This window comes from Phyllobates terribilis, unplaced genomic scaffold, assembly GCF_046119375.1.
Source record: "Phyllobates terribilis strain yellow unplaced genomic scaffold, ASM4611937v1 Scaffold_2__4_contigs__length_985480577, whole genome shotgun sequence".
Taxonomy (NCBI): Eukaryota; Metazoa; Chordata; class Amphibia; order Anura; family Dendrobatidae; genus Phyllobates; species Phyllobates terribilis.
In genome coordinates, this window is record NW_027362762.1 from 534075396 (window position 1) to 534103210 (window position 27815).

The 27815-nt window shown below is 48.1% G+C and overlaps 1 protein-coding gene across 4 annotated transcripts; it reads right to left on the reverse strand.

Annotated features, from left to right (window-relative positions):
- Positions 1-639: 639 nt before the first annotated feature.
- KDF1 (keratinocyte differentiation factor 1) lies at positions 640-27815 on the reverse strand. 4 transcript variants are annotated; one of them, XM_073666174.1, is made up of 4 exons: positions 27580-27815; positions 20556-21494; positions 18796-18873; positions 640-1483 (listed from the first exon to the last, which is right to left on the reverse strand). In XM_073666174.1, exons 2-4 carry the CDS (start codon positions 21475-21477, stop codon positions 1401-1403), a joined length of 1083 nt encoding a protein of 360 aa, XP_073522275.1. In that variant the 5' UTR covers positions 21478-21494; positions 27580-27815; the 3' UTR covers positions 640-1400. The 4 variants fall into 4 exon arrangements, with proteins under 4 accessions (XP_073522275.1, XP_073522274.1, XP_073522277.1 ...); XM_073666173.1 differs by having other exon boundaries at positions 27448-27582; XM_073666176.1 differs by lacking the exon at positions 27580-27815 and adding an exon at positions 27263-27420.

Sequence of the window (27815 nt, forward strand, 5' to 3'; positions counted from 1 at the left end):
TACCATTAATTTGTGTTTTTTTTTGCTCTGGTCTTTGTGAATAGCCACAATGCTTAGATCTAGTCTTACACAAGAGAGCGAAATTCTCTAAGGCTATGTGCCCACGTTGCAGAAATGAAGCAGAAAATTTCTGCTTCATTTCTGCAAGTCCTCTCCCGGAAAAACGCATGCGGAATTCCGCACGCGTTTATCGTGCGTTTTTCTCGTGTTTATCGCACGTTTTCCACATGCGGAATTGCCTTGCGTTTTTAATGCATTGGACAAAGGCAATTCCGCTTGTGGAAACGCAAAATTAATTGACATGCTGCGGATTTTTGAACGCAGCATAAACGCTGCGGAAAAATCCGCAGCATGTGCATAGAACTTGCGGAATCCCATTGGGGACCATGGGGTGCGGATTACCAAGCGTTTTACAAGCGTTTCCGCTGCGGAAATTCCGCATCAAAAACGCTTGTAATCCGCAACATGGGTACGCAGCCTAAAAGCTTGGATCATAGTACATGTGCTTTGGTCAGTATTTTACATCAGTATGTTCTGGGATGAAACCTAAACAGAAGGCACATTATTCCATCCCGTTTTAGTTTTGGTTTACAGATACTGATGCTAAATACCCATGTGTGGATGAGGCACCAGACTGAGTACATAACAATGACGTTTTATTGTGTAATTCATAGATACATTTACATATTGACACAAATTACCATACAAACCCTGAACTTCCCCTCCCAACCTCTTGTAGAGTGTACTCCGCAGCTGTATTTCTCAATTCCAGTCCCCAAAGCAACTCTCAACTGATCAGGGCTTTGCGAAATGACATCAATGCTGTGGTTTGAGGAAAAAGCAGCCTTGTTTTTTTTTTTTTTTTTTTTTTAAAAAGCTTGGTTTTTCATTAAGGACTAAAATTGAGAACAGCTACAGTAATTACTAAATTAGGTCACACTGAATCCAACCCTTGACAACTGTGAGAGTATGGGATAAACTAACTAAAAAGGGTCTTAAAGTTGTGAATAACTAACTTAGGGATTTTAAAAAGTCAAATAGTTGAACTAACATTTTCCTGACCGACATGTAGCTGGTGGATGCATGCAAGTCTAACACAACGTCTTATGCAACAGCATCTTCTAATTACACATTATACAGTTATATACATAGGTAGATAACTCATAGCTTGACACTACGCTGCTTTCATGTAACATTACAGAAATGGAAAGCAGCACAAAGCATTAAATGAATATCTACAGTTTTACCATTTACATTACATAGCAGACCTGACCAATGCCATTGTTGGTAAGAGCCTAAACAGTTCCTCTAGGATTTCAACTTTAGAAAGTAGCATGGGTGACATGTATAGAAATTGGTCTAGCCACAAAAATGCCTTAACGTTTCCAGCTGATCTTCTGTCAGCAGTAAACCTTCAGTAGGGGGGTTCCTGAAGAGTCAGTTTCTGTGTCTGGAAGGGAATCATCTTTCTGGAAAGTAGTTCCTGAAGAAGAATTGTATTACATAGTCAGCAAAAGTACAATGGAGAAATTTTTAGCCTTAGAATGTACAAGTTGTAGATGTGTATACACACAGAAGGTGAAGAACTAACAGATCAACTTTTAGCATGGTATATGCCAGGCTCATCAATAGCAACTAAAGCACAGGTAGTCGTTTCAATACATTGGTAGGGCGAGTGCTTATTACCTAACCTTTAAAGAAGGACTAACCATAATGACAGCTTAAAGTTAACACTAATGTTTTTTTATGTAAGTATTGGGTCACTTGCATGGCATCTCATAAAACAAGTATTCTGACTCGCCTTACTGGAATTCGCATACATAATCATAGGCACACAATGTCCAGGCAGGATTGTTCCTCCACTATAGTATGTTCAGGCCTGAGCTGTCTGTGACGAGCGCTCCATCATGCAAATACCCATATGGCCAGGCCCTACTAAAGATTCCAGAGATGCTTGGCCCAGATAAGCCAGTAAGCATGGAATTCTACACACCCAAGATTATATCTCCTGTAATATCAAGTCTCACTGTAGCCATATATTCAGGTGTTGTGCAAAAGGAAATGGACTGCTAGTGAGAACTAAACTTCTAGCACAACTGATCACCCTCGCCCTGCCAAGATGTGCAGCCTATAGGAGTAATGTCTACAGAACTACAAAGTGATCAAATGTAAGAATTAGCAACTAACTAATTAAAGGGAATGTCACCAGAAAATTATCTATTGTTTAAATCAGTATTTTTGTATTACATTTTATTTTTTCATATCACAATCATTAAAAATTGTAAATCTTGCAGTTTGAACTGTAGACACTGATTATTTTATACTTCCCGTTTCAAGAAATTCAAATGTATATAAGCAGCAAGAAACAGAACCTGTCTATAAGGAGCCCCCTTAAACGGTTTTTAAAGGACAGTACAGGTGCCATTCATCAAAGCAGAATTTGAAAAGTTGTAAAGTTTTTGCGTCACGACAGTTTGAAGTAGGTCCTCAAAATAGTTGGAGTTACAACAATCAATTTCAGTAAAAGTAATGGCGGTTTTAATGACAAAAATGCTACTCCAGTCCACGGCGGACACCACAGAAAATGCGTCAAATTCATGAAGTATTGTGTGGCTCTTAATAAATTTGGTACATTATACTCCAGCGAGCCATTCATTAAGACTGGCGTGCACATCACCAATCTTAAAGGGGTTGTCTGGCCTTAGGGTACAAGTCTGTAGTCACTGGTCAATGGTCATGTGACTGTAAATATGCAATTTGCATACTTACTGCCACATTCCGACAAGACGTGTCCAACTTCACACAATACACTTGCATTGAGCAAGACCACGGTACATGACCTCATGTATGTAAATCGCCGTATGTATGCATATGCACCCACTGCTCCTGGCCCAAGGAGAACCCCTCTGGTGTGCACACTGAAGATTCACAAGTCTGTAGTCACAGTGACTGGAGACTTGAACCCCGAGACCGGACATCCCTTTTAATGAATCTGCACCTATAGTCTAAAATAGCCCCAGTGGGTAGTGTGAAAATTGCAAGATTACTAGTTTTATTTTATATAGACCGTGATAAAAAAAGAAACACACATTAAACACAAAAACCTGATATGAACAATAAATCATTTTCTGATTATACATTCCCTTTAAGGCCATGTGCCCACGTAGCGTTTTTACAGCCGCGAAAACGCTTGTAAAACCATCTGCCATGCAAAGCAATGTGAATTCGGATGTGCTGTGCACATGATGCGCTAATTAGCGTGCCGAATTCGCATTGCGTTGCAAAACGCAGCATGACCATTTCTACCGCGATTGCGCTGCAAATTCGCAGCCATTGAGGAACACTGAAACGCAGCAGGTATATGTGGATTTGCTGCGTTTGTTTCAATTAAATTCAATGGCCACGAATTTGCGGCGTAATCGCGGTGCGTGTGGTACCCAGGATGAAGAGGAGACTACAACTCCTCTTCATCCTGGCTACCACGTGGTGAAAAAAAGAAAAAGTTAAAAATATTAAAAAACCCTGTATACTCACTTCTCCGGTCTTCTCCCGGCCGCGTCCTCTCTCCTCGGCGTCCTGCGGCGACGTCATTTAGTCAGCTGATGGTCACGCGACCGCTGACGTCAGCGGTCAGGTGATGGTCGCATGACCATCAGCTGACTAAATGACGTCACCGCAGGTCTTGCAAATACACCACAGGACGCCAAGGAGAGAGGACGCCGCCGCTGGGAGGAGACTGGAGAGGTGAGTATACAGGGTTTTTTTTTATTTTTAACTTTAGTATAAAAAAAAAAAAAAAAAATTATAGATGCTGCATTTAAAGCATCCAAGTTGGTCACACAATATAAATCCATGCCGGTTGCATGGATTTATATAGTGTGACCAACTTGTCAAGCACTTTTCCAAGTGATGCTCAAAATCGCTTGGAAAAGTTCTTGAAAAAACTCATGCGAAAACGCATGTAAAAACGCTTCTCTCTGGCAGAAAAAACGCATGTAAATCTGCATGCGTTTTTTTCTGCCAGAGAGGCAAAAACGCTCTGCATCAAATCTGCTACGTGGGCACATAGCCTCAAACTGCAGCAGCCAAAAATAAGTAGGCCAACAGACAAAAATAAACACTAGCGCCCACTATTTGGAATAAAGCAGATACGGGCCTATAGCTGCAGGCGAACAAAAACGAACACTGTTTGCCCGTAAAAAGTAATGTGATAAAATAGATTAAGCAAAAAAATAAAATAAAATAAAAAATGGCCAAAATGGTTGGCTAAATTAATACATAAATAAGTCAATAGGTGGAGGCCGGCTTGTTTTCTTGTTTTTTTTGCTACTACTACTACTACTACTACTACTACTTATCCAGCCTTCACCTAATGATGTTTTTCTCCAATAACCCCCCAAGACAGCACCAAAAGAAGGAGGAGGATGTCATCCCACCCTAATAGGGACCGGAAACACAAAGAGGTCAAATAGCCCCTCCCTCATCCTCCCTCCAGTGTTTTTTCCTGTCCCTATTGGGATGAAGAGGTCATCCAGGGTGCTCTGTGCCGGCCGCAGACACCCAGCATACCTTTAAGCCGGGCAGCTGGGACCGGCCAGTTTTCCTCCTCCTCTTATGCTGCTCCCGTCTCCTCCGGGACTCAGGACCCCCATCCCCACCGAGTCTGCGCCTGCGGGTAAGGTCCGGTGGGTGTCGGGCTGGAGGCCTCCTCGAGCTCTCCGCCCAGCTCCTCCCCCCTCTCAAGGCGGTCTCAATAGTGGAGAGACGTGGACCGCTGATGACGTCACTTCCGGTGTGCGTTCCACCCTGGAACGCAGTAACCTGAAAGCGGCCGGAAAGTGACGTGGGATGCCGAAACAGGGTCCCTTAGGTCACTTCCGGTCCGTTTAGGGATATCTTCTGCACACACATACAAAAAAAAAATATAAATAATCAATCCCGCAGGTGTTCCTGCTTCACCAATTGGACCAAGGGGGAGGAGCCTTCCCTCTCCAAGGAAAGAGGGAGAGCGCAGAGTCCAGTCACCTATATAAGAGCCCTGGACAGAAGACATCTAAGGTAGGACCTAATCCGTTTTTGTATTTTTATACACTGGATGGTCAGGAATCTATCCTCTCCATGTCTGCAGAGGCCAACGCAATTCCAGTCCCAGTAAGTCTGGCACTGGGGGTCCTTTCCTAGGTGCAGGTTAGAATTGATACATTAATTCCCTCTTTTTTTAGGGGGACAAGGATCCTGCACCAGGAAATAAATCTAGCCAGAAGTGTGCTATATCTTCTTAAAACAAAAAATATTTATGCCAGAAATGCACGGAGAAAATTATTAGGGAAGAGCAGCCGTCCCTCATAGACGAGATCAAGGGGATAGTCCGTCAGGAGGTTCAGTCTTCATTGGCCTCCTTTTCCTGATCCACTTCTGATTCGCCTCCAAAGGCTAAAAAGAGGAAGATTTCCCTTCCAGAGGAAGGTGAACTTAGCCCAGCAGAGGAAATAAGAAATATTATTTCTCAATGGAATTTATGGAAGATCTCACAGCAGTAAGAAGAACGATGGAAGTGGAAGAAGAGAAGCCCACTTGATCAGTCCAGGAAGAGATGTTCGGTGGTCTCCGCTCAAAGAAAAAGATGGTGTTCCCAATGCATAAAAACATTTAGGATCCAATCCTGGACGAATGGGAAAATCCTGAAAGACGACTGAATACACCAGCAGAATTGAAGTACAGGTTTCCGGTAGATGAAGAAACCTCAAAATGTTGGACCGAGATACCCAAGGTCGATATTCAAGTGGCAAGAGTCGCTAAAAAGACAGTATTGCCATTCGAGGATTCGTCGCAACTAAAGGATCCTCTGGACCGCAAGATGGACAGCCTTCTCAGAAAATCCTGGGAAACATCAGCAGTCCTTTTGAACACAAACGTAGACTCCACGTATGTTGCACGATCCATGTCAAGATGGCTCAACCAGCTTGAAGAGCATCTGGCTATGGGCACATCCAGAGAGGAGATACAAGCTTCCCCTACCTTTACTGCAGAAGGCCACTGACTTTCTAGCGGATGCGTCAGCAGAATCTGTGAGGGTAACCGCCGGGCAGCAGTCCTATCGAACTCCACAAGGCGAGCATTATGGCTGAAATCGTAGAACGGTGATGTGGCCTCTAACATAAAACTTTGTTCCATTCCCTTCAGGGGAGAATATATGTTTGGCCAGGCCCTCAACGACCTCCTGGAGAAGGTGGCTGATAAAAAGAAATCCCTGCCTGAACCCAGACACTACAGGAAGACCCCCTTTCGCCCCCCTCGGGAGCAGAATCCCCAGTACAAGGGGAAAGGGAAGTCCGGTCGATGGAGCTACCCCAAAGGAGAGAAAGATAGGAATATTTTTTTCCCAAAAGGACAGTGACAACAGAAGCGGTGACGCCAGAGCAGTAGGGGGACGAATCATGAAATACCTTCCCCAATGGCAAAAGATTTGCTCCAGTCAATGGGTCTTAAAAACAATTCAAGAGGGGGTGAAGATCGAATTCTCCTCATATCCACCAAAGAAAGTGAGAATAACCCGTCTAGCCTCCCCGAGATTAAAAACCGCTCTGATCTCCGGCCTAAGAAACCTGTTATCATTGGGGGCTATTTCACCGGTCCCAAAAACAGAAAGACAAACAGGCCACTATTCACGCCTGCTTATGATAAGAAAACCAAACGGCCCTTACAGAAAAATAATAAATCTAAAACCCTTAAACCAATACATCATCTACCGAAGATTCAAAATGGAGTCCATCAGATCAGCAGTTCCCTTGTTAGGACAAGGATATGTAATGGCAACCATCGACTTACAGGACGCATACTACCACGTCCCTATACATCCAACATACCAGAAATTTGTAAGGTTTGCGGTGGTTCAAGAGGATAAAATGTTACATTTTCAATTCAACGTATTGCCGTTCGGAATATCCTCAGCACCAAGAATATATACCAAAATTATGTCAGAGGTAGTGGCTTCTAATAAGACAGGAGAAAATCTGCATCATTCCCTACCTCGACGACTTCTTGCTAGCAAGTCCCTCGGTGGCATCACTCCAGGAAGATCAGCAAAGAACAATCCAAATCCTGACCACCCTAGGGTGGTTGATAAATCATAAAAAAAATCAGACCTGGTCCCTGCCACAGAAAAAACATTCCTGGGTGTTCTATTAGACTCTGCTAGATAAACCTCCTTCTTACCAAAGGACAAGCAGATACTTTTGAGATCCAAGATATCGAAGCTGAAGACCCTGAACAAGGTGTCCCTAAGATTTACCATGTCAGCCCTCGGCTCCATGACAGCCTGAATCCAATCCGTAGCCTGGGCTCAAGCTCACACCAGGGTATTGCAAACCCATATTCTCGCACAGTGGGACGGATCCACAGACTCCGTCAAAAGAAGATCCCGATCCCTCATTATGTGAAAACATCCCTGTCATGGTGGCTCAGCTCAAGAAACCTTAGAACAGGGGTTCCATGGTCTCAGTCCCCTCTGATAACAGTCACGGTAGACGCCAGCAAGACGGAATGGGGAGCAGTCGTCGCCCAAACCCCCTTCCAGGGGGTCTAGACAGAAGAGATCAGCAGGAGATCCTCCAACTTCCGCGAATTAAAGGCAGTGGAGGAGGCACTCAAAACATCGGCTCCAATCATTGCGGGCAAACACGTAAAAGTCTATTCAGACATGACTATCGTAGCTCACCTGTCCCATCAAGGGAGTACAAGGTACGAGAATCTAAAAAGTATCTCAGCAAGAATATTCTTCTGGGCGGAAAGACATCTTCGTTCCTTATCAGGTCTGCAAATAAAAGGCTCAGAGAACATCCAGGCCGATTTTCTGAGCAGAAGGAATATCCATCCCGGGGAATGGGAACTGGACTCAGACATTTTCCAGGCAATTGTGGAGTCATATCAGATCCAGGATATCTCACCACCAGAAAAGCTGAAAGCACACTCCACTAGAGCCATGTCCTCCTCCTGGGCAGAGAAGGCTAATGCTTCCCTTGAGCAGATATGTAGAGCAGCTACATGGTCCTTGGTCCATACCTTCACCAAACATTACAAACTTAATTTAATGTCCATTAAGGACTTGGCCTTTGGGCGGAAAGTGCTTCAGGCCATTGTCCCTCCCGGAGCATGAGTCTTTGGTACTCCTCCTTTGGTGCTGTCGTGTGGGGTTATTGGAGAAAATAGAATTAGACTTACCGGTAATTCGGTTTCTAATAACCCACCATGACAGCACGGGTAATTCCCTCCCAGGCTTGGTTAGCCAATCATTTAATTCGAATAAATATAATTTGAAGCATCCATACTTGTGTGGTCCTTTATAAAAACACTGGAGCGAGGATGAGGGAGGGGCTATTTGACCTCTTTGTGTTTCCTGTCCCTATTAGGGTGGGGTGACATCCTCCTCCTTCTTTTGGTGCTGTGGTGGAGGGTTATTAGAAACCGAATTACCGGTAAGTCTAATTCTATTTTTTTTTTATTTATCTATTCTATTGTATATATATTGATTTAGTCAACAATTCTGGCACTTTTTTTTTTTATTGCTGTATCACTTTTAGCACGGCAGTGCCCATCTATTTTATCACATAGCTAAAAAAAAAAAAAAAAAAAAAGTATTTCACTACTGCTTAGAGTTCTTATTGCAGCCACGGTGAATAGATTTTCTTTTTGCTGCAATTTTCGAATATCGCTGCATGCAGAGATTTAAAAAACAAAACAAACAAAAAAAACACTTTGGATGTAATGTTTGAACACAGCAGAAGAGGCCATGTTTCCTAGGGCTGAGTGGTGTTACGGTGGCCTTCAATTCACCCACACTCCTTGCCCTTGCAATAGACAGTGGTGGAGTGGGTCCTCTTTCTAACAACTGCACCTTCAACCCCATACCGCCTCTACCCTCCCTCACCCCACTTTCTTTTGAAGTGCACTCTTGTCTATATCTACTCTCCCTCTAACATACAAGTGGCCATCATATAACGACCCCATAGCCTGGCCACTGCCTTTATTGACCACTTCTCCACCTGTTTTCTCACTTCCTCTCTGCTGACATTCCCACCATCATGGGCGACTTCAACATCCCCCACTGACACCCCCCCCAGTCTGCAGCCTCCAACTCCAGTTGCTCGCATCAGCCTTTAGTCTTACTATGTGGTCACCCACACAGACGGCCATACATTAGACCTCATCTTCATCCGCCTCTTCTCCCTATCTAACCTCACCTCTCCCCTTATCGGACCACTATCTACTCACTTTTTCACCTCGGTCCTCCTCAACTGCCGCACCCCAGAGAAACCTTGCACATCTAGACATTCACACACACCCTGATTCTATTCTAACACTATCCTCCATATCTTCACTGCAAGACACACACAGCAAGACCGTTTTCTACAACACCACACTCGCATCAGCTATTGACTCAGTCGCCCCTCTCGTTCAAGGCAGAGTGCAACGAGTCAATAGAAAACCCTGGCACAACAACCTCACAAAGCAGCTTCGGCAAGTGTCCAGGGTTGCAGCACGGAGCTGTAAGAAAATACACTAGCAAGAAAACTTCACTGCATTCAAAACAGCAACTTTCACATTCAAGTTCTTTATCCCACAACCCCAAACAGTTATTCTATACCTAACGCCCTCCTCTGCCCACCACCACCCCTCATCTTTGCAGTTGACTTTGCAGCATATTTCAAAAATAAGATCGACCAATCAAGACAAGCCTTTATTGCACAACTCTTATGTATAACAGACCGCTGCCACTCCCCCATAACCTTCCTCCCGACCATCAGTGAAGGAGAGCTCTCATCTCCTCTCCAAATTCCATTTCACCATCTGTGCACTTGACCTCATCTCACCACCACTCTTACCCCAGCCCTAACCGATCTCTCTAACCTATTGTCAATTTTTGGTACCTTCCCTTCTGCCTTCAAACATGCCACAAGTCACACCTATCCTGAAGAATCCATCCCTTGACCTGACCTCTACATCCAGCTATCATCCCACATCGCTGCTCCAGTTTGTCTCCAAACTCCTCGAACTGCATATTCATGCTGTACTTTCCTCCCACCTAACTCACTCTGACAACCTACAATCTGGCACCATTTCACCGAAACTGCCCTGACAAAAATGACGAACGACTTACTGCCAAAGCTAACCGACAATTCTTTATACTCCTCCTTTTAGACCCATTCTCTGCCTTCAACAAATCCTCTCTTCCCTTGGCGTCAAAGACCTTGCTCTCTCATGGATCTCCTCATACCTTTCTAAACATACATTTAGCGTCTCTCACACTACCTCCTCATCCCTCCCTCTCTCTGTTGGTGTCCCTCAAGGCCCTGTCCTGGGACCCCTACTCATCTCAATCTACACCTTTGACCTGGGACAACTCAGTCCCATGGCTTCCTTTACCACCTATACGCTGATGACACTCCGATCTACCCAACTGTTGTCCAATCCCAAAGTGTATATCAGTCATATCTTCCTTCTCCTCTCGCTTCCTAAACTTAATGTGGACAAAACTAAACTCAAAATTTTTCCTCCATCTCACCTAACCCCTCCTACCAGATCAATCACAATTAATGACACCATACTCTCCACAGTACCGGAAGTATGATGCCTCGGAATAACCCTAGTCTCAGCCCTGTCCTTAAAACTGCATGTCCAAACTCTCGCCACCTCCTGCAGACTCACTAAAAAATATTTCCAGAATCCCTTCTTTCCTCAACCGTCAATCTACTAAAATGTTAGTGTATGCCTTCATAGTCTCCCGCCTTGACTACTGCAATATCCTCCTCTGTGGCCTCCCTGCTAACACGCTCACACTTCTCCAGTCAGTCCTTAACGCTGCTGCCCGTTTAATCCACCTCTCCCCACACTACTCCTCTGCAAATCCCTTTACTGGCTCCCAATGTATCCAGTTCAAACTGCTAATATCAACCTACAAAGCCATCCATCTCCGAACTAAATCTCCCGATATCTTCTAACACGCAACCTCTGGTCCTCCCAAGACCTCCTTATCTCCTCCACACTCATACATTCGTCACCCAATCGCCTCCAAGACTTCTCCCAAGTTATCCCTCATCCTCTGGAATTCTATGCCGCAACACATTCGATTATCTGCCACACACTGAACCTTCAGACAGAACTTGAAAACCGACCTCTTCAAGAAAGCTTACAGCCTGTAATGACCCCACTGCCACTGCACCACCACTGATGCTGCCGAAATCCCCTATCTTACTATCTCCTTCCCCATTATCTTGTAGAATGAACGCCTGCAAGGGCAGGGCTCGCTCCTTTTTGTACCAGTTTGCCAGTTAGAAATGTAAATTACGGTGAATAAACTTTTGTACGTAACCACTTCTCATGTACAGCACCATGGAATCAATGGTACTTAAAAAATAAATACCAGTAACCATTTATTAAGGGAGTGTAAAGGCCTTTCAAAATGAAACATTTGTTTTTACTGCCACATTTAACGGGGTCTCTAGGCATTTCATACTATAACTAATCGATCCCAAATAAATGGGGACTGTCAGTAATCCATTCAACCAGCTTAAAGGAAATCCATCACCAGGTTTTTGCTATGTAATCTGAGAGCACCATAATTTAGGAGCAGAGACCTGGATTTCCAGCAATGTGTCACTTTCTGGGATGTGTTTTATGATTTCAACTCAAATGTTTTATAAGCAGATGATTATCACTATAGGACAAGTGGCCTCATGCACACCACCAGCAACAATTAGCAGCTCTCTGTCACTATACAAGTAGACAGAAAGCTGTGGTGTGGACAGGGTTATACACAGCTCAGCAACTGAGCTCTGCAAAGAAAACGGTGACTGCATCCAATAAACTAAGTGATATGCTTCTGAAATCAGGGTCTTAACCCCTACATCATGCGGTTGTCAGATTACATAGCAAAAAACAGGTGACAGATTCCCGTTAACAACTTAAAAGGGGTTGTCCCACGAACAAAAGTACATTTTAATCAATATAACTTGGAATAATAATAAGTTCCACAATTGGAGGTGTTAAAAAAAAAAAAAAAAAAAAAGTTCCTGTGCCAAGAAAATCTTATAAATGTGCTCCTGCTGTGTGTGTGTGGAGAACACAAGAGTATACAGGCACTATAGCAGGGTATCACAGCTGATTCTTTTTGTGAGGTAAAGCATTTCCCTGCCTGTTTTTAAACAATATTTTATATCAAAGAAAGAATCAGCTGTGATCCCGTGCTGTAATGTCTGTATACTCTTCTGCTTCCTCCCATGCCCAGGAGATGTGGTATGATCAGGCCATGTTCCTGCACAGTCAGACACAGCCATTACACAGTACATAGCAGGGACACATTTAGGTTAAGTGCACACTGAGCGTTTTTTGATGCGTTTTCTCCGCGCGGAAATGCATCAAAAACGCTAGGTAATCCGTCTGCCAGCTAATACAATGGCAATCCTGATGTGCTGTGCACATGATGCGGAAATTTCCGCTCAGGATTGCCATTGTGCTAAAATACATAGCATATCCATTCTATGTAGCGTTTCTGCAGCGCAAAAAGCTCAAAGAATGGTACCCGGGGAAGAAGACTACTTCTCTCATTATCCGACCGCCGCTCCCGCTGATAACAGCGAGAGCAGCACGGCTGAGGAGAGCAATAGTCTCCTCAGCCAAGCCGGGGCTGTGCGTGATGTAAAAAAAAACAAAACAAAAAAACAAAACACCTTTATCCTCACCGGTCCGGCATTCCCCAGCGACGTGATCATCCCGGTAGTCGGCGATACACTGACGGGAGCGCGCTCGCTCCCGGCAGTGTACATCGCTGCTGCCAGGACTGAGGTCACAAGAGTTCATCAGCTGAAGATCAGCGGAGAGCTCCAGGACCTCAGTTTACGGTACCGGTGCTGTGTGGGAACATTCTCACGCAGTACTGATGCAGTATGAGGTCACCAGAGCTGATCAGCTGATGACCTCACCCGACCTCATCCTGTAGCAGTGATGTACACTGACAGGAGTGATTTTACACTCCTGTCAGTGTTCAGTTCTGTCTTCTACAGCAGTCCCATCAGTGATTGATGTGGCTGCTGTAGAAGTGACCCAGATCGCCGAGGGACAATCTGGATTACGTTGTGACGTCGGACAGGTGAGGCATATGTTTTTTTTTTTATAGAAGATCGAGGGCTTCGGGGATTGGCAGAATAATAAAAAAAATTAACACTGTCATTTTATTTCAATAAAATACTTTATTCTGGCGGTGTCTTTATTGAAAAAGCGTTGATACTTTTTACTACGGGGTTAGTAATGGGGGTGTCTTATAGACGCCTCACCATTACTAATCTGGGCTTCATGTCAGCTGCCAATACAAGGCTGACATGAACCCCAACCCCATTACCAAACTCCCCACCGCTACACGGCAGTGGGAAGAGCGGAGGCTAAGTGCTAGATTTGGCGCGGTTTATGGATGCGCCTTTTCTGGGACTGCTGAGGGGTGATATTAGCCGCGGAGAGGGCTAGTATCCATGGCCCCTTCACTGTCTATTAAATATCATCCTGCAGCTGTCTGTTTAGCCTTTTCTGGTTAAATTTTATAGGGGGATCATACACCAATTTTTTTTCTGGGGTCCCCCTGTAATCTAGCCAGTAACAGCTAAGCAAACAGCTGTGAGTTGTTATTAAATAGCCAGGGAACATTTCTGGCCAATGGCGCCTTCCCCGGCTATTAATATCAGCCCCATTTTGTTTTAAGTGTTTTAGGCTATGTGCCCACCATCCAAACGTAGCAGCGCTTTGGATGCAGCATATTTTTGCTGCGTCCAAAACTCTACGTTCTATTGAATGCAGGTAAATCCACATGTGTTCAATGAACCATGCGGATTTACCGCATTCAGTACATGCTAGTGGTCAAATTTCTGTTGCGGAGACTAGCGACTCCACAAGAGAATTTGACATGCTGTGGCCCTGAAAGACGCACTGCATGTCAGTGTCTACGGGTGCGTTTTTCCTGCCAAGAGATGCAGAAACGCTGCAGAAATTTCTGCATTCAAATCCTGAATATGCACACATAGCCTTATAAGATTCTCAGCACAGGAACATTTTTTTTTTTTTTAAGACATCCAATTATGGAACTTATTTTATTCCAAGATCTGTTGATTAAAATATACTTTTGTTTGTGGGAAAACCCCTTTAAGCACCGTGCGCTGAAATGGCAACAACATCCATGCACTGAAATTAATGGGAAATGTGTTTTTTTTTAATGAAGAAATTACTGTTACAACACACACAAACACTGTACGTTGTTGTATGCCAGCCAAACTTAAGCCAAAAAGATAGTCTTCACATCTGTGTCCATGAGTGACATGTGTTCACATCAAATTTGTAGTGTACATAAGCTGAACATTGGTATTTGTCAATCTGACCAGTATGGTACTTAAAAGGGGTTATCCTATGACCAACGTACACTTTAATCAATAGATCTTGGAATAAAAATAAGTTTCACAATTGGATGTGTGTAAAAATAAAAAAAAAATATTCCTGTCCCGAGATAATCTTATACCGTAAATGTGCCCCTGTGTAATGGATTTGTCCGACCATACAGGAACACGGTTGGATATTACAGCTCCTGGGCAGGGGAGGAAGCAAAAGAGTATGCAGACAGGACAGCCCGGGATCACAGCTGATTCTTTGAAGTAAAACAAGTTTTAAAGTGGCAGGGAAATTTTTTTTCATACAGAAGCTAGCAGCTATGATCCCATACTGCTGTAATGTCTGTACACTCTTGCTTCCTTCCCTGCCCAGAAGTAGTATGTTCACACACAGCCATTTTTCTTTTTTAAACATCCATTGTGAAACATTTTTATTCCAATATCTATTGATTAAAGGGTACTTTGTTTGTAGATGGGTACGAGCAGACAATATCATACATTACAGAGTAACAATTCAACAAACAGCAGGTGAAATAAGTATTGAACACGTCATCAATTTTCTAAGTAGATGCACTTCTAAAGGTGTAATGCATGCGACTAGTTTCTCCATACAGGTGGTGTTTTGAAGCGGTCATCGCCAACAAAGGCTTTTGTACGAAGTATTAAATAAATTTCAGTAAGCGTGTTCAATACTTTTCCCTATGTCATTTATCATTATTACAGATAATTTATGGACATCTATGGTTTGATTTCTTTGCCTGTGTGGATTGGAATGGTTACCACCAACATCTGGTGAGAATTTCATGTCAATAGCACCTTTAGAAATATATTTACTTAGAAAATTGGTGACGTGTTTCATACTAATTCCACACGCTGTATACCAAGAGGACGCTGCTCGCAAGTTTACCATCTATGAGACTTCAAGTACTTTACTGGATTTTTTATTTTTTATTTATACACATGAATCCCTACAGATGTAACCTAATCTTTTTTCAGACACACAGCAGAAAATGATGGTGTGCAGCAAGTGCATAGATTTTACTACCTCCTCCAATGTATACCATATGGAAGTTTCTACAATAAAACTGCCTCTTAGGAACATAACCTAATTGTGCAGTTCAGCTAAGCTCCTACTCTCGCTGCAATACTAGACGAAAAGTATGGCTACAACCCAGTGATGTTGCTAGTGCTCGGAAAGCATGGAATCTTTTTTTATCTAATCTAATTGAGAAGACAACTTGTAAATCGGCTGTTTTCAAGCAGCAGGCTATATCATTAACATCCTTTGCCATAAGTCTATAATAGTGTAAGTACATATTGGTTAGACCTGTAGAGTAAGAGCCCTGCAGATGTTTATAACAAGTATGTGGGGCTCTAGCTTTCTTCTGGGGGGTTGCATGGTGGTCTGAGATTGGACATTACCATTGTCATTTAATTACGTTTCTCTAATCCATTAGATCATTTTAAATGGACCCCCTCCCTAAATGTATAAAGTTAAGGCTGCTAATAGTATAGGTTGGCTACTGATTTTATACAAGCCCATCTCCAGTTTTACAACTATAATCACTATTAGCAATATCTGACTGTCACGGACCACCTAAGGTCTGAGCTGCAGTACATTAGGCAGCATCCTGCTGCTAGCACACCATCTTCAGTGCGGCTGAGGATTTTACAGCGCTCGCTCTTGCCCTGCTTAGATTACTGTAGCACGTAGCGCATTCAGGAGGTCTGTACTGCGGCTTATCAGCAAACATCGCTAATAGATTTAGAAACTTTATACTGCACAGTCCTGCGCCATCATTACTTTCCTGTGAAACTGGAGGTACACTTTAACATTTCACACACTACAGAAGTGAATGTAAGAAAAGAAACCATTATATGACAGTCACCCAGTGCCTCAGAAAAACGTGCCACCCAACCACTAAAACACCATGTGACAGATGGGTTCACACAACACTTAAGATCACCTTTCTGACTTTCCTAGAGAGAGATCATCAAAATACGTACACGGGAAACATGCCTGGTTATCTCTCATGGGGGACAAAAACAAAACACAGTTCACGGTTTGATTTTAACATAATACATGCACAGAATTACAGATCCTTGCAAAGGGGATTCTTCTGGAAAAGATATACAGCATTCACTGCCAACTACACTGGTCACTTGCCAGGGAATCCAATGTGTGTTACAAGTTCAGGCAGCACAACTCCTTTATGGGGCAAGTGTGCATGTTGTGTGAGCTGGCCACCCCTCCTCCCAGTATCCATACATGTAGAGAAAACTAGTGCATTACTCCAGAGCCTCAACCATAAATCTACGGAAATATTCCCGACCCAACAAAAATACAGCTTTTGTCACTCTTACTCATTACATACATTTCGGCTCTCTTCAGGCAGGGTGCGTCATGAGGATACTGTCGAGAAGGCACGGAGGGTGGTGTGCCTTGTATTATGGACCTGACAGTGTGAAAAATGATAGTGTATTGCAGGAAAAAACACTAATATTATACATTCTGTCAGGTCCATAACACAAGGCACACCACCCTCCGTGCCTTCTCGACAGTATCCTCATGACGCACCCTGCCTGAAGAGACCCAGAACTTACGCTTCTGTAATTCTTATACATTACATGTTTTTGTTGCAATCTATGGTTGAGGCAAACCTGTAAGACTGAGGCTACATATTGGCCTGGGAATGTTACAGTATATTTTTCCTGTTAGTAGCGCTTTGCAGAGGATAAACACTTCTTACACAAAAACACACATTTTGGAAATAACATAACTGGACTGACATTTACTCCCAGAAATGGCAGACACATACATAAAAGGGCTCTACATTTTTAGATATTAGGTTGTGTCATAGAAATTACAAGCGTAATGTTGATGCTTTAAAAGAAACATGCCTAAAATATATAACATCTGAGGATTGAAGAATAAGGAACCTTTTATATTAAAGGGGTTGTCCAGTCCAAATCGATAAGTCTGCAGTCACTCTGTGTGACTGTAGACATATGAATCCCCCCAGCGCAGGCACTGCGGGGGATTCATCGGATTCTGAGCGGGGATCGGAGGGCATGTATGAGTTATACATACTTCCGGCTAGAGCCGGATTAGTGGCCGTGGCCTCACTCTATACACTTGTATGCAGCGAGGTCGCGCCCTCTAGTCGAGGTATGGCCTCACTCCATACAAGTGTATGGAGTGAGGCCACGGCCACTAGTCAGGCTCTAGCCGAGAGTATGAATAACTCATACATACCCTCCAATCCCGGTGAATCCCTGCAGCACAGTGTGCGCTGGGGGAAAAATCATAATGCGGTCGATTTGGACCGGACAACCCCTTTAAGTGTTTATCGTGCCTTAGATTGAGTAAAGGCTGCCCACCATAGTCAGAAGTAGACATATGCAGCAAGCCAATAATGATATTTTCTTGTTTCTACTGAGTACTGAAGTAGAAGATGTGGTTATTTTGCAAGAAAAACAAAAAAACACACCATCAAAAACCACAATTGGAAAAAACTTTCATTTTTTTAACAATGCGGTAAGTAAATGTAGTTCAACAGTAACTCATCTGGACTTTGTGAACCTAGCAATTTGATGGCCTAAAGTCGTAGTTTGTCAGCAGCAAATCTTATTAATTAAACATGAAACTATAGTCTAGTATGGGAAGCAGGAAAGAGTATTGTAAGATGTCCTAAGCGTGCTACATACTGAAATCAAACATCCTCTGTTCTCTTTGCTTCTGTAGAGGGGAAGGGAGCTGTCACATTTTAAAGGAGAATATGGGAGGAAAAAAAAACAAAAAAAGACAGACTACCTCAGGCTAGCTTCACACAACAGGTTGCAAGTCATGGCCCATCTGCAAACTGCCATATGTGGACCGGCTATGCGCATCTGGACCTGATCTCAACGGCCTCATAGGCATAGATCAGGCTGCTGAGTTGAGGTCAGTGAATTGCAGATATGTGAAAAAGGCCTAAAAGTGATTTTGCTTGTGAAGTATCCATCAAGCCCTCCTCTAATACAGAGTAAGTGGCCCCCTACCGCCTGTTGAGTATTAGCACATCTAGTTACAGGAGGGGATACTGTATATTACAAACTATATTTGTTAAGTCTTAAATTAATCAAACAAGTAAATTCCCACATATTCAATCGTGGCACATGTACACACTGGATATTGGGAACCCTTGCTAGATATCAGTTTTTACTTAATCGTCCCATGTAAAAGGCCCTTCACATTTCTCCTTTTCACCACCGATCTCATCTCAAAGGCTTTAGTTTTTTGGGCTTTTTTTTCCCCCCCAGTCTTGAAACATCATCAGCTACAAGACAAAGTAAATGGTTATCCCAAACAAAATATATAGCATTTATATACCTGGTGCACTGTACCGCCTCATGTTTCTTGCTATGAGATCTGCAGTCGTCTCTTGTGAAATCTTTACGTCCAAAAATTCTGAAAGATGAAACAAATTTGGATCAAAGCTCATGCATAGTGTTAAGAGAAAATGAGAACATATACATGAACTGCAAAGGCGGCCATACCCCCAGCCATTGTTTCCCCATACCACCAACATGTAGGTTGCAATGACCAGCTGGGTATTACACGCAGAAATCCTGGGCCACTAACCAAATCATTTTCCTCTCTTCCCACTGATCCTCACACTGCAGTACTTAAAGGTTGCACAGGTGCTTGGGCTATTGGTCCCTAAGCAGAGTATGCTGTACAAACGCACAAGACCCATGGCTGCTGATCTCCAACAATGGCCAAATACGGGGAGGAAACGTTTCATTACTTCAAACTGATATGTGGCCCATACTTAAAATAAACATTTACCCTAAAATGAGAGGTTAACCCACGTATCATTTCAGAAATTTTGCGTTGTAATAAACAAGATATTAAAAAGTAGCATTGCTCACACAAGATGTCTGCCAAATGGTCTTAAGGCATGCTACATTTTTTTCTTTACATCATAGTATGCCCTGTCCCTAATTTTAATGTAGTTTTCTTCACTGACAATGACTACCGGCAATGTAGTTGATGAAGATAACACCCCTACTGAAGTACAGAGAGCAGAATTCACATCCACAGTGACCGCTTCCAATGTGTGTGCTTTGTATGGTTTTAACAGTCATCAGAGCTGGGCAGACGATTGACCGCCGCTCTATGCAAACTACTGCTTCCTGCAGTTTTGGGCTTGGGACACTGGGACCTATCAATCTAGCACTAGTTGAGAAATGAATTACCCTTTTGAAGAAATCCATCTTGGGCATGTACATAAGACCGCTTGTTCAGGAGAGTCTGCTCTGAAACCCACCGGATAAAGTTAACAAAAACATTCAAACGAATGAACATCAGCATTTCTATGTAAAAACAACTTGCTTTTCACATGTTCAGTCTTTTGAGTGTCTTATTCATTTCAGGTATTCAAAAACGCCGAGAAGTTAAATAGTGACCCGACCATTCTGGGGTTTTCTGCTCTGAAAGTTCTCTATACTTTACAATACAAGTTAATGGGAAGGCTCAAAAAAACACCATGGCATCCGAGCATTATTGTTTGAAAATACACTATCCATTGCTTCATTGTTGAATGGAGTTTAAAAAAAAAAAAAAAAAAAAAGCCTCAGAAAAACGCTAAAAAAATAAAAATGGCCAGCGGCCAAACATGTTGAGAATGCGCTCAAGTGACAAGGGGGAAAAAAAGCTTCAGGACAAACCCCCCCCCCCCCCCCACACACACACACTTCCCTCCAGAATTTCCTGAATATTCATCTTGAAAAACCCAACAGGCTCACTGGCCAGAATAGGACACTATGTGCACATGCTCAAGGCGATCTTATAGCACACATTAAGGACATGCCCAAGATCACACATGCAGGCTGTATGTTTAGCCCTCCAGCACACCATGTGGGGCAGCATTTCCCCTGTAAACGACAAGGGCATTATCATATAAAATATTTTCATGCATGTTTCAGCTACATGTTTCTTTCCTAAAATAGGAACATCTTTATCTTTTTGGGATCAGTTCCTATTTTGGCTAAATATATGCAGATGAAAGAATGAATGAAATGCGGCAAATGTTTCCATTGATTGCACACTAAAAATATACATCCCACCCATTTCCCAATTATCCGCACCATCCTGGCTGGTCAGTCCAGACTCCTGCATGCTTTCATTGCCACTGTCTGGGGTTTTGACACCATTCTGGCTGTTCTGCTGTTGCCCAATGCCTCCTTTTTCACCACCACGGCCAGCGTGTCCACGTTTTCGTTCCTTACGGGTGCTAATGCGTATAATACCCCGCACCAGCCGACACTCTGCATCTTGCTCCTCCAGTTGGTAGTCCTGTGTCAGGCTGCTGATTAATTCGGTAATTTTGCTGCTCTTTTCCAGGAAAACCGTCTCAGAGGTGCATCTTGCCAGTTCATCAATCTGATGGAGGCTAAACAATTCTGTTAGCTTGTGCCAGATAAGTTCATCAATCTCTGCACTGGACATGGAGCCACTCAACCTAGGCAACTCTGGATCAGAGTCCCGCAATGAGGAGTAGTAGTCCTTGATAGAGCTGCGGGACACTAGTGGTTGCAGTGAAGCGGGGGGCTCTTTAATGGGTTCTATATCTGTGGCACCAGTTGGCCTATTATACACCGGCACACCCATTAATTTAAGATCTGGGTAACTAAAACTATTGCCAAGGGCTGTTTTCTTGTCTCTAACAGTAACACGAGGACGGGGGCTACTAGCAGGATGCCCATTCATCGGTGGACCAGATGAGTTCTCTACAGGGCAAGGAAGGTATATGTCGGGGTCTTTCTCTGGGCAGCAACTGCAAGACACCACATAGCACAATACAGCTTTGTAAGTTGCCCATGCCCTGTAGACAGTAGGACAGCATGGTGGCTCCTCAGGTGGGGTTTCAGCGGACCCCGAAATAAAAGTTATGTCTTCTGGAGGACTTCTACGCCGGGAATTTGGATGACCTGATGTCTCATGTATAGGATGATGGGTTGGGGGTGATACCCGACCAGGAGGAACAGTCACAGGATGGGGTCGGGGCATTGCTTCATGAATAAGTCCTAAGGAAAAAAAAAAATACAATCAGTTGTACATTCTCAAGCTTTCAATACTTACATTTCCATATGGCAGCCAAGAAGAGATAATCCCCCATATGGACAGTCTAGAGGAGGGTCATTCCGCTTTGTATGCACAATGGACGGCACAGACCTATGTAAGCCCATGTATAAGGACAAAAAAACAGCATGGACTAGGCTGGTCTGCATACAGCAGGTGTGCAGGCGGGCACCTGGCATTGCCTGGCTCCAGAGGACACTTGGCTTAGGGTCTAGCAACATGGCTTTGTGGCATCCATTAGGTTCAATGCTCCACATCATTGCCTGCCATGCACTTCACATATACCCACGAGCGCCTCAAGCTCAGCCACCAGCTTCCTGCAAAGAAAGCAAGTGTGACACTGCACCTAGGTAACCTGGAGAAACCTCAAAGAAAGAGGAGAAGCATATACAGGAAGGGCAATCCCCCGGCCGCAGCTGTGGGCACTGGGCCCATCCCGAGCCAGGGCTCTCACATACACTGGTCCCTGTGTCCTCATCCACCTCCACCAGCTTCCTGCAAAGAAAGCAAGTGTGACACTGCACCTAGGTAACCTGGAGAAACCTCAAAGAAAGAGGAGAATCAGATACAGGAAGGGCAATCCCTCGGCCGCAGCTGTGGGCAGTAGGCCCATCCCGAGCCAGGGCTCTCACATACACCGCTACACTGGTCCCTGTGCCCTCATCTGGGGAGGATCCGACCGGTCTGTGCTTAGGAAAACTTCTCCGCAACCAGGGCCGACCCCAGGGCATAGGTAGGAAGGCCATAATGGGGTCTCACCTGGCAGCGCCCCTCCTTCTGCTCGCCGTGCGCTCCTCACTCTCCCGTCCTGCTGCTCTCAGTGAGCTCCTCTCCTCTCTCCCCCGTCCTGCTGCTCACTGTGCTGTGCGCTCCTCTCCTCTCTCCCCCGTCCTGCTGCTCACTGTGCTGTGCGCTCCTCTCCTCTCTCCCCCGTCCTGCTGCTCACTGTGCTGTGCGCTCCTCTCCTCTCTCCCCCGTCCTGCTGCTCAATGTGCTGTGCGCTCCTCTCCTCTCTCCCCCGTCCTGCTGCTCACTGTGCTGTGCGCTCCTCTCTCCCCCGTCCTGCTGCTCACTGTGCTGTGCGCTCCTCTCCTCTCTCCCCCGTCCTGCTGCTCACTGTGCTGTGCGCTCCTCTCCTCTCTTCCCCGTCCTGCTGCTCACTGTGCTGTGCGCTCCTCTCCTCTCTCCCCTGTCCTGCTGCTCACTGTGCGCTCCTCTCCTCTCTCCCCCGTCCTGCTGCTCACTGTGCTGTGCGCTCCTCTCCTCTCTCCCCCGTCCTGCTGCTCACTGTGCTGTGCGCTCCTCTCACCCCCGTCCTGCTGCTCGCTCCTCTCCTCTCTCCCCCGTCCTACTGCTCGCTGTGCTGTTCGCTCCTCTCCTCTCACCCCCGTCATGCTGCTCGCTGTTCGCTCCTCTCTTCTCACCCCCGTCGTGCTGCTCGCTGTGCGCTCCTCTCCTCTCACCCCCGTCGTGCTGCTCGCTGTGCGCTCCTCTCCTCTCACCCCCGTCCTGCTGCTCGCTCCTCTCCTCTCACCCCCGTCGTGCTGCTCGCTGTGCGCTCCTCTCCTCTCTCCCCGTCGTGCTGCTCGCTGTGCGCTCCTCTCCTCCGTCGTGCTGCTCGCTGTGCGCTCCTCTCCTCCGTCGTGCTGCTCGCTGTGCGCTCCTCTCCTCCGTCGTGCTGCTCGCTGTGCGCTCCTCTCCTCTCTCCCCCGTCCTGCTGCTCGCTCCTCTCCTCCCACCCCCGTCGTGCTGCTCGCTGTGCGCTCCTCTCCTCTCTCCCCCGTCCTGCTGCTCACTGTGCGCTCCTCTCCTCTCTCCCCCGTCCTGCTGCTCACTGTGCTGTGCGCTCCTCTCCTCTCTCCCCCGTCCTGCTGCTCTGTGCTGTGCGCTCCTCTCACCCCCGTCCTGCTGCTCGCTCCTCTCCTCTCCCCCGTCCTACTGCTCGCTGTGCTGTTCGCTCCTCTCCTCTCACCCCCGTCATGCTGCTCGCTGTGCTGTTCGCTCCTCTCCTCTCTCCCCCGTCCTGCTGCTCGCTCCTCTCCTCTCTCCCCCGTCCTGCTGCTCACTGTGCTGTGCGCTCCTCTCTCCCCCGTCCTGCTGCTCACTGTGCTGTGCGCTCCTCTCCTCTCTCCCCCGTCCTGCTGCTTACTGTGCTGTGCGCTCCTCTCCTCTCTCCCCAGTCCTGCTGCTCACTGTGCTGTGCACTCCTCTCACCCCCGTCCTGCTGCTCGCTCCTCTCCTCTGTCCTGCTGCTCGCTCCTCTCCTCTCTCCTCCGTCCTGCTGCTCACTGTGCTGTGCGCTCCTCTCACCCCCGTCCTGCTGCTCGCTCCTCTCCTCTCACCCCCGTCCTGCTGCTCGCTGTGCGCTCCTCTCCTCTCACCCCCGTCCTGCTGCTCGCTGTGCGCTCCTCTCCTCTCACCCCCGTCCTGCTGCTCGCTGTGCGCTCCTCTCCTCTCACCCCCGTCCTGCTGCTCGCTGTGCGCTCCTCTCCTCTCACCCCCGTCCTGCTGCTCGCTGTGCGCTCCTCCCCTCTCACCCCCGTCCTGCTGCTCACTGTGCGCTCCTCTCCTCTCTCCCCCGTCCTGCTGCTCACTGTGCGCTCCTCTCCTCTCTCCCCCGTCCTGCTGCTCACTGTGCTGTGCGCTCCTCTCCTCTCTCCCCCGTCCTGCTGCTCACTGTGCTGTGCGCTCCTCTCACCCCCGTCCTGCTGCTCGCTCCTCTCCTCTCCCCCGTCATACTGCTCGCTGTGCTGTTCGCTCCTCTCCTCTCTCCCCCGTCCTGCTGCTCGCTCCTCTCCCCCCCGTCCTGCTGCTCTCAGTGCGCTCCTCTCCTCTCTCCCCCGTCCTGCTGCTCACTGTGCTGTGCGCTCCTCTCTCCCCCGTCCTGCTGCTCACTGTGCTGTGCGCTCCTCTCCTCTCTCCCCCGTCCTGCTGCTCACTGTGCTGTGCGCTCCTCTCACCCCCGTCCTGCTGCTCGCTCCTCTCCTCTCTCCTCCGTCCTGCTGCTCGCTCCTCTCCTCTCACCCCCGTCCTACTGCTCGCTGTGCTGTTCGCTCCTCTCCTCTCACCCCCGTCCTACTGCTCGCTGTGCTGTTCGCTCCTCTCCTCTCACCCCCGTCCTACTGCTCGCTGTGCTGTTCGCTCCTCTCCTCTCACCCCCGTCATGCTGCTCGCTGTGCTGTTCGCTCCTCTCCTCTCACCCCTGTCATGCTGCTCGCTGTGCTGTTCGCTCCTCTCCTCTCTCCCCCGTCCTGCTGCTCGCTCCTCTCCTCTCTCCCCCGTCCTGCTGCTCTCAGTGCGCTCCTCTCCTCTCTCCCCCGTCCTGCTGCTCACTGTGCTGTGCGCTCCTCTCTCCCCCGTCCTGCTGCTCACTGTGCTGTGCGCTCCTCTCTCCCCCGTCCTGCTGCTCACTGTGCTGTGCGCTCCTCTCCTCTCCTCTCTCCCCCGTCCTGCTGCTCACTGTGCTGTGCGCTCCTCTCCTCTCTCCCCCGTCCTGCTGCTCACTGTGCTGTGCGCTCCTCTCACCCCCGTCCTGCATCTCGCTCCTCTCCTCCGTCCTGCTGCTCGCTCCTCTCCTCTCACCCCCGTCCTGCTGCTCGCTGTGCGCTCCTCTCCTCTCACCCCCGTCCTGCTGCTCGCTGTGCGCTCCTCCCCTCTCACCCCCGTCCTGCTGCTCGCTGTGCGCTCCTCCCCTCTCACCCCCGTCCTGCTGCTCGCTGTGCGCTCCTCTCCTCTCTCCCCCGTCCTGCTGCTCACTGTGCGCTCCTCTCCTCTCTCCCCCGTCCTGCTGCTCACTGTGCTGTGCGCTCCTCTCCTCTCTCCCCCGTCCTGCTGCTCACTGTGCTGTGCGCTCCTCTCACCCCCATCCTGCTGCTCGCTCCTCTCCTCTCCCCCGTCCTACTGCTCGCTGTGCTGTTCGCTCCTCTCCTCTCACCCCCGTCATACTGCTCGCTGTGCTGTTCGCTCCTCTCCTCTCTCCCCCGTCCTGCTGCTCTCAGTGCGCTCCTCTCCTCTCTCCCCCGTCCTGCTGCTCACTGTGCTGTGCGCTCCTCTCTCCCCCGTCCTGCTGCTCACTGTGCTGTGCGCTCCTCTCCTCTCTCCCCCGTCCTGCTGCTCACTGTGCTGTGCGCTCCTCTCACCCCCGTCCTGCTGCTCGCTCCTCTCCTCTCTCCTCCGTCCTGCTGCTCGCTTCTCTCCTCTCACCCCCGTCCTACTGCTCGCTGTGCTGTTCGCTCCTCTCCTCTCACCCCCGTCATGCTGCTCGCTGTGCTGTTCGCTCCTCTCCTCTCACCCCCGTCATGCTGCTCGCTGTGCTGTTCGCTCCTCTCCTCTCACCCCCGTCATGCTGCTCGCTGTGCTGTTCGCTCCTCTCCTCTCTCCCCCGTCCTGCTGCTCGCTCCTCTCCTCTCTCCCCGTCCTGCTGCTCTCAGTGCGCTCCTCTCCTCTCTCCCCCGTCCTGCTGCTCACTGTGCTGTGCGCTCCTCTCTCCCCCGTCCTGCTGCTCACTGTGCTGTGCGCTCCTCTCTCCCCCGTCCTGCTGCTCACTGTGCTGTGCGCTCCTCTCCTCTCTCCCCCGTCCTGCTGCTCACTGTGCTGTGCGCTCCTCTCCTCTCACCCCCGTCATGCTGCTCGCTGTGCTGTTCGCTCCTCTCCTCTCTCCCCCGTCCTGCTGCTCGCTCCTCTCCTCTCTCCCCCGTCCTGCTGCTCACTGTGCTGTGCGCTCCTCTCTCCCCCGTCCTGCTGCTCACTGTGCTGTGCGCTCCTCTCTCCCCCGTCCTGCTGCTCACTGTGCTGTGCGCTCCTCTCTCCCCCGTCCTGCTGCTCACTGTGCTGTGCGCTCCTCTCCTCTCTCCCCCGTCCTGCTGCTCACTGTGCTGTGCGCTCCTCTCCTCTCTCCCCCGTCCTGCTGCTCACTGTGCTGTGCGCTCCTCTCCTCTCTCCCCCGTCCTGCTGCTCACTGTGCTGTGCGCTCCTCTCCTCTCTCCCCCGTCCTGCTGCTCACTGTGCTGTGCGCTCCTCTCCTCTCTCCCCCGTCCTGCTGCTCACTGTGCTGTGCGCTCCTCTCCTCTCTCCCCCGTCCTGCTGCTCACTGTGCTGTGCGCTCCTCTCCTCTCTCCCCCGTCCTGCTGCTCACTGTGCTGTGCGCTCCTCTCTCCCCCGTCCTGCTGCTCACTGTGCTGTGCGCTCCTCTCTCCCCCGTCCTGCTGCTCACTGTGCTGTGCGCTCCTCTCTCCCCCGTCCTGCTGCTCACTGTGCTGTGCGCTCCTCTCTCCCCCGTCCTGCTGCTCACTGTGCTGTGCGCTCCTCTCTCCCCCGTCCTGCTGCTCACTGTGCTGTGCGCTCCTCTCTCCCCCGTCCTGCTGCTCACTGTGCTGTGCGCTCCTCTCCTCTCTCCCCCGTCCTGCTGCTCACTGTGCTGTGCGCTCCTCTCCTCTCTCCCCCGTCCTGCTGCTCACTGTGCTGTGCGCTCCTCTCACCCCCGTCCTGCATCTCGCTCCTCTCCTCCGTCCTGCTGCTCGCTCCTCTCCTCTCACCCCTGTCCTGCTGCTCACTGTGGTGTGCGCTCCTCTCCTCTCACCCCCGTCCTGCTGCTCGCTCCTCTCCTCTCTCCTCCGTCCTGCTGCTCGCTCCTCTCCTCTCACCTCCGTCATGCTGCTCGCTCCTCTCCTCTCACCCCCGTCCTGCTGCTCGCTGTGCGCTCCTCTCCTCTCACCCCCGTCGTGCTGCTCGCTGTGCTGTGCGCTCCTCTCCTCTCTCCCCGGTCCTGCTGCTCGCTGTGCTGTGCGCTCCTCTCCTCTCTCCCCGGTCCTGCTGCTCGCTGTGCGCTCCTCTCCTCTCTCCCCCGTCCTGCTGCTCGCTGTGCTGTGCGCTCCTCTCCTCACTCGTAATACTACTTACATTGATCAACTTCACAAAGAGTAAGGGGGTCGGTTCCGGAATTTTCCGGGTTCCCCGCAGCCACCAGCTTCCGTTTCCGGCACCACCGCCTCTACCTGTGGGCCAGGTGAACCTTTCGGCCACGCCCCTTACCTGCTCGCTTACGTCATGCTTCCTCCAGGCTCGTACGCCACCTAGCGCTGACTTACAGGTATCTGCAGCCGAGAAATAGACTGAAGTGACTGGTCTGCCGCACGTATTGTTACAAATCACAGCGTTTAATACATCACTAGAGGCGCTGAAAGGCTCATACTCGTCCGGTGAGTCAGATACACGCTCGTCATGCTGCTTTTATTTGTACACTAGTATTATGTATTCACCAGAATGTA

Coding starts and splice junctions, on each gene's coding strand:
- KDF1 (XM_073666174.1), bottom strand. CDS start 21,477: ATGCCCCGACCCCATCCTGTGACTGTTCCTCCTGGTCGGGTATCACCC. Junction 18,874..20,555: donor TGGACTGACCAGCCAGGATG/GTGCGGATAATT, acceptor TTCATCTTTCAG/AATTTTTGGACGTAAAGATT. Junction 1,484..18,795: donor GAGGCGGTACAGTGCACCAG/GTATATAAATGC, acceptor ATTCTTCTTCAG/GAACTACTTTCCAGAAAGAT.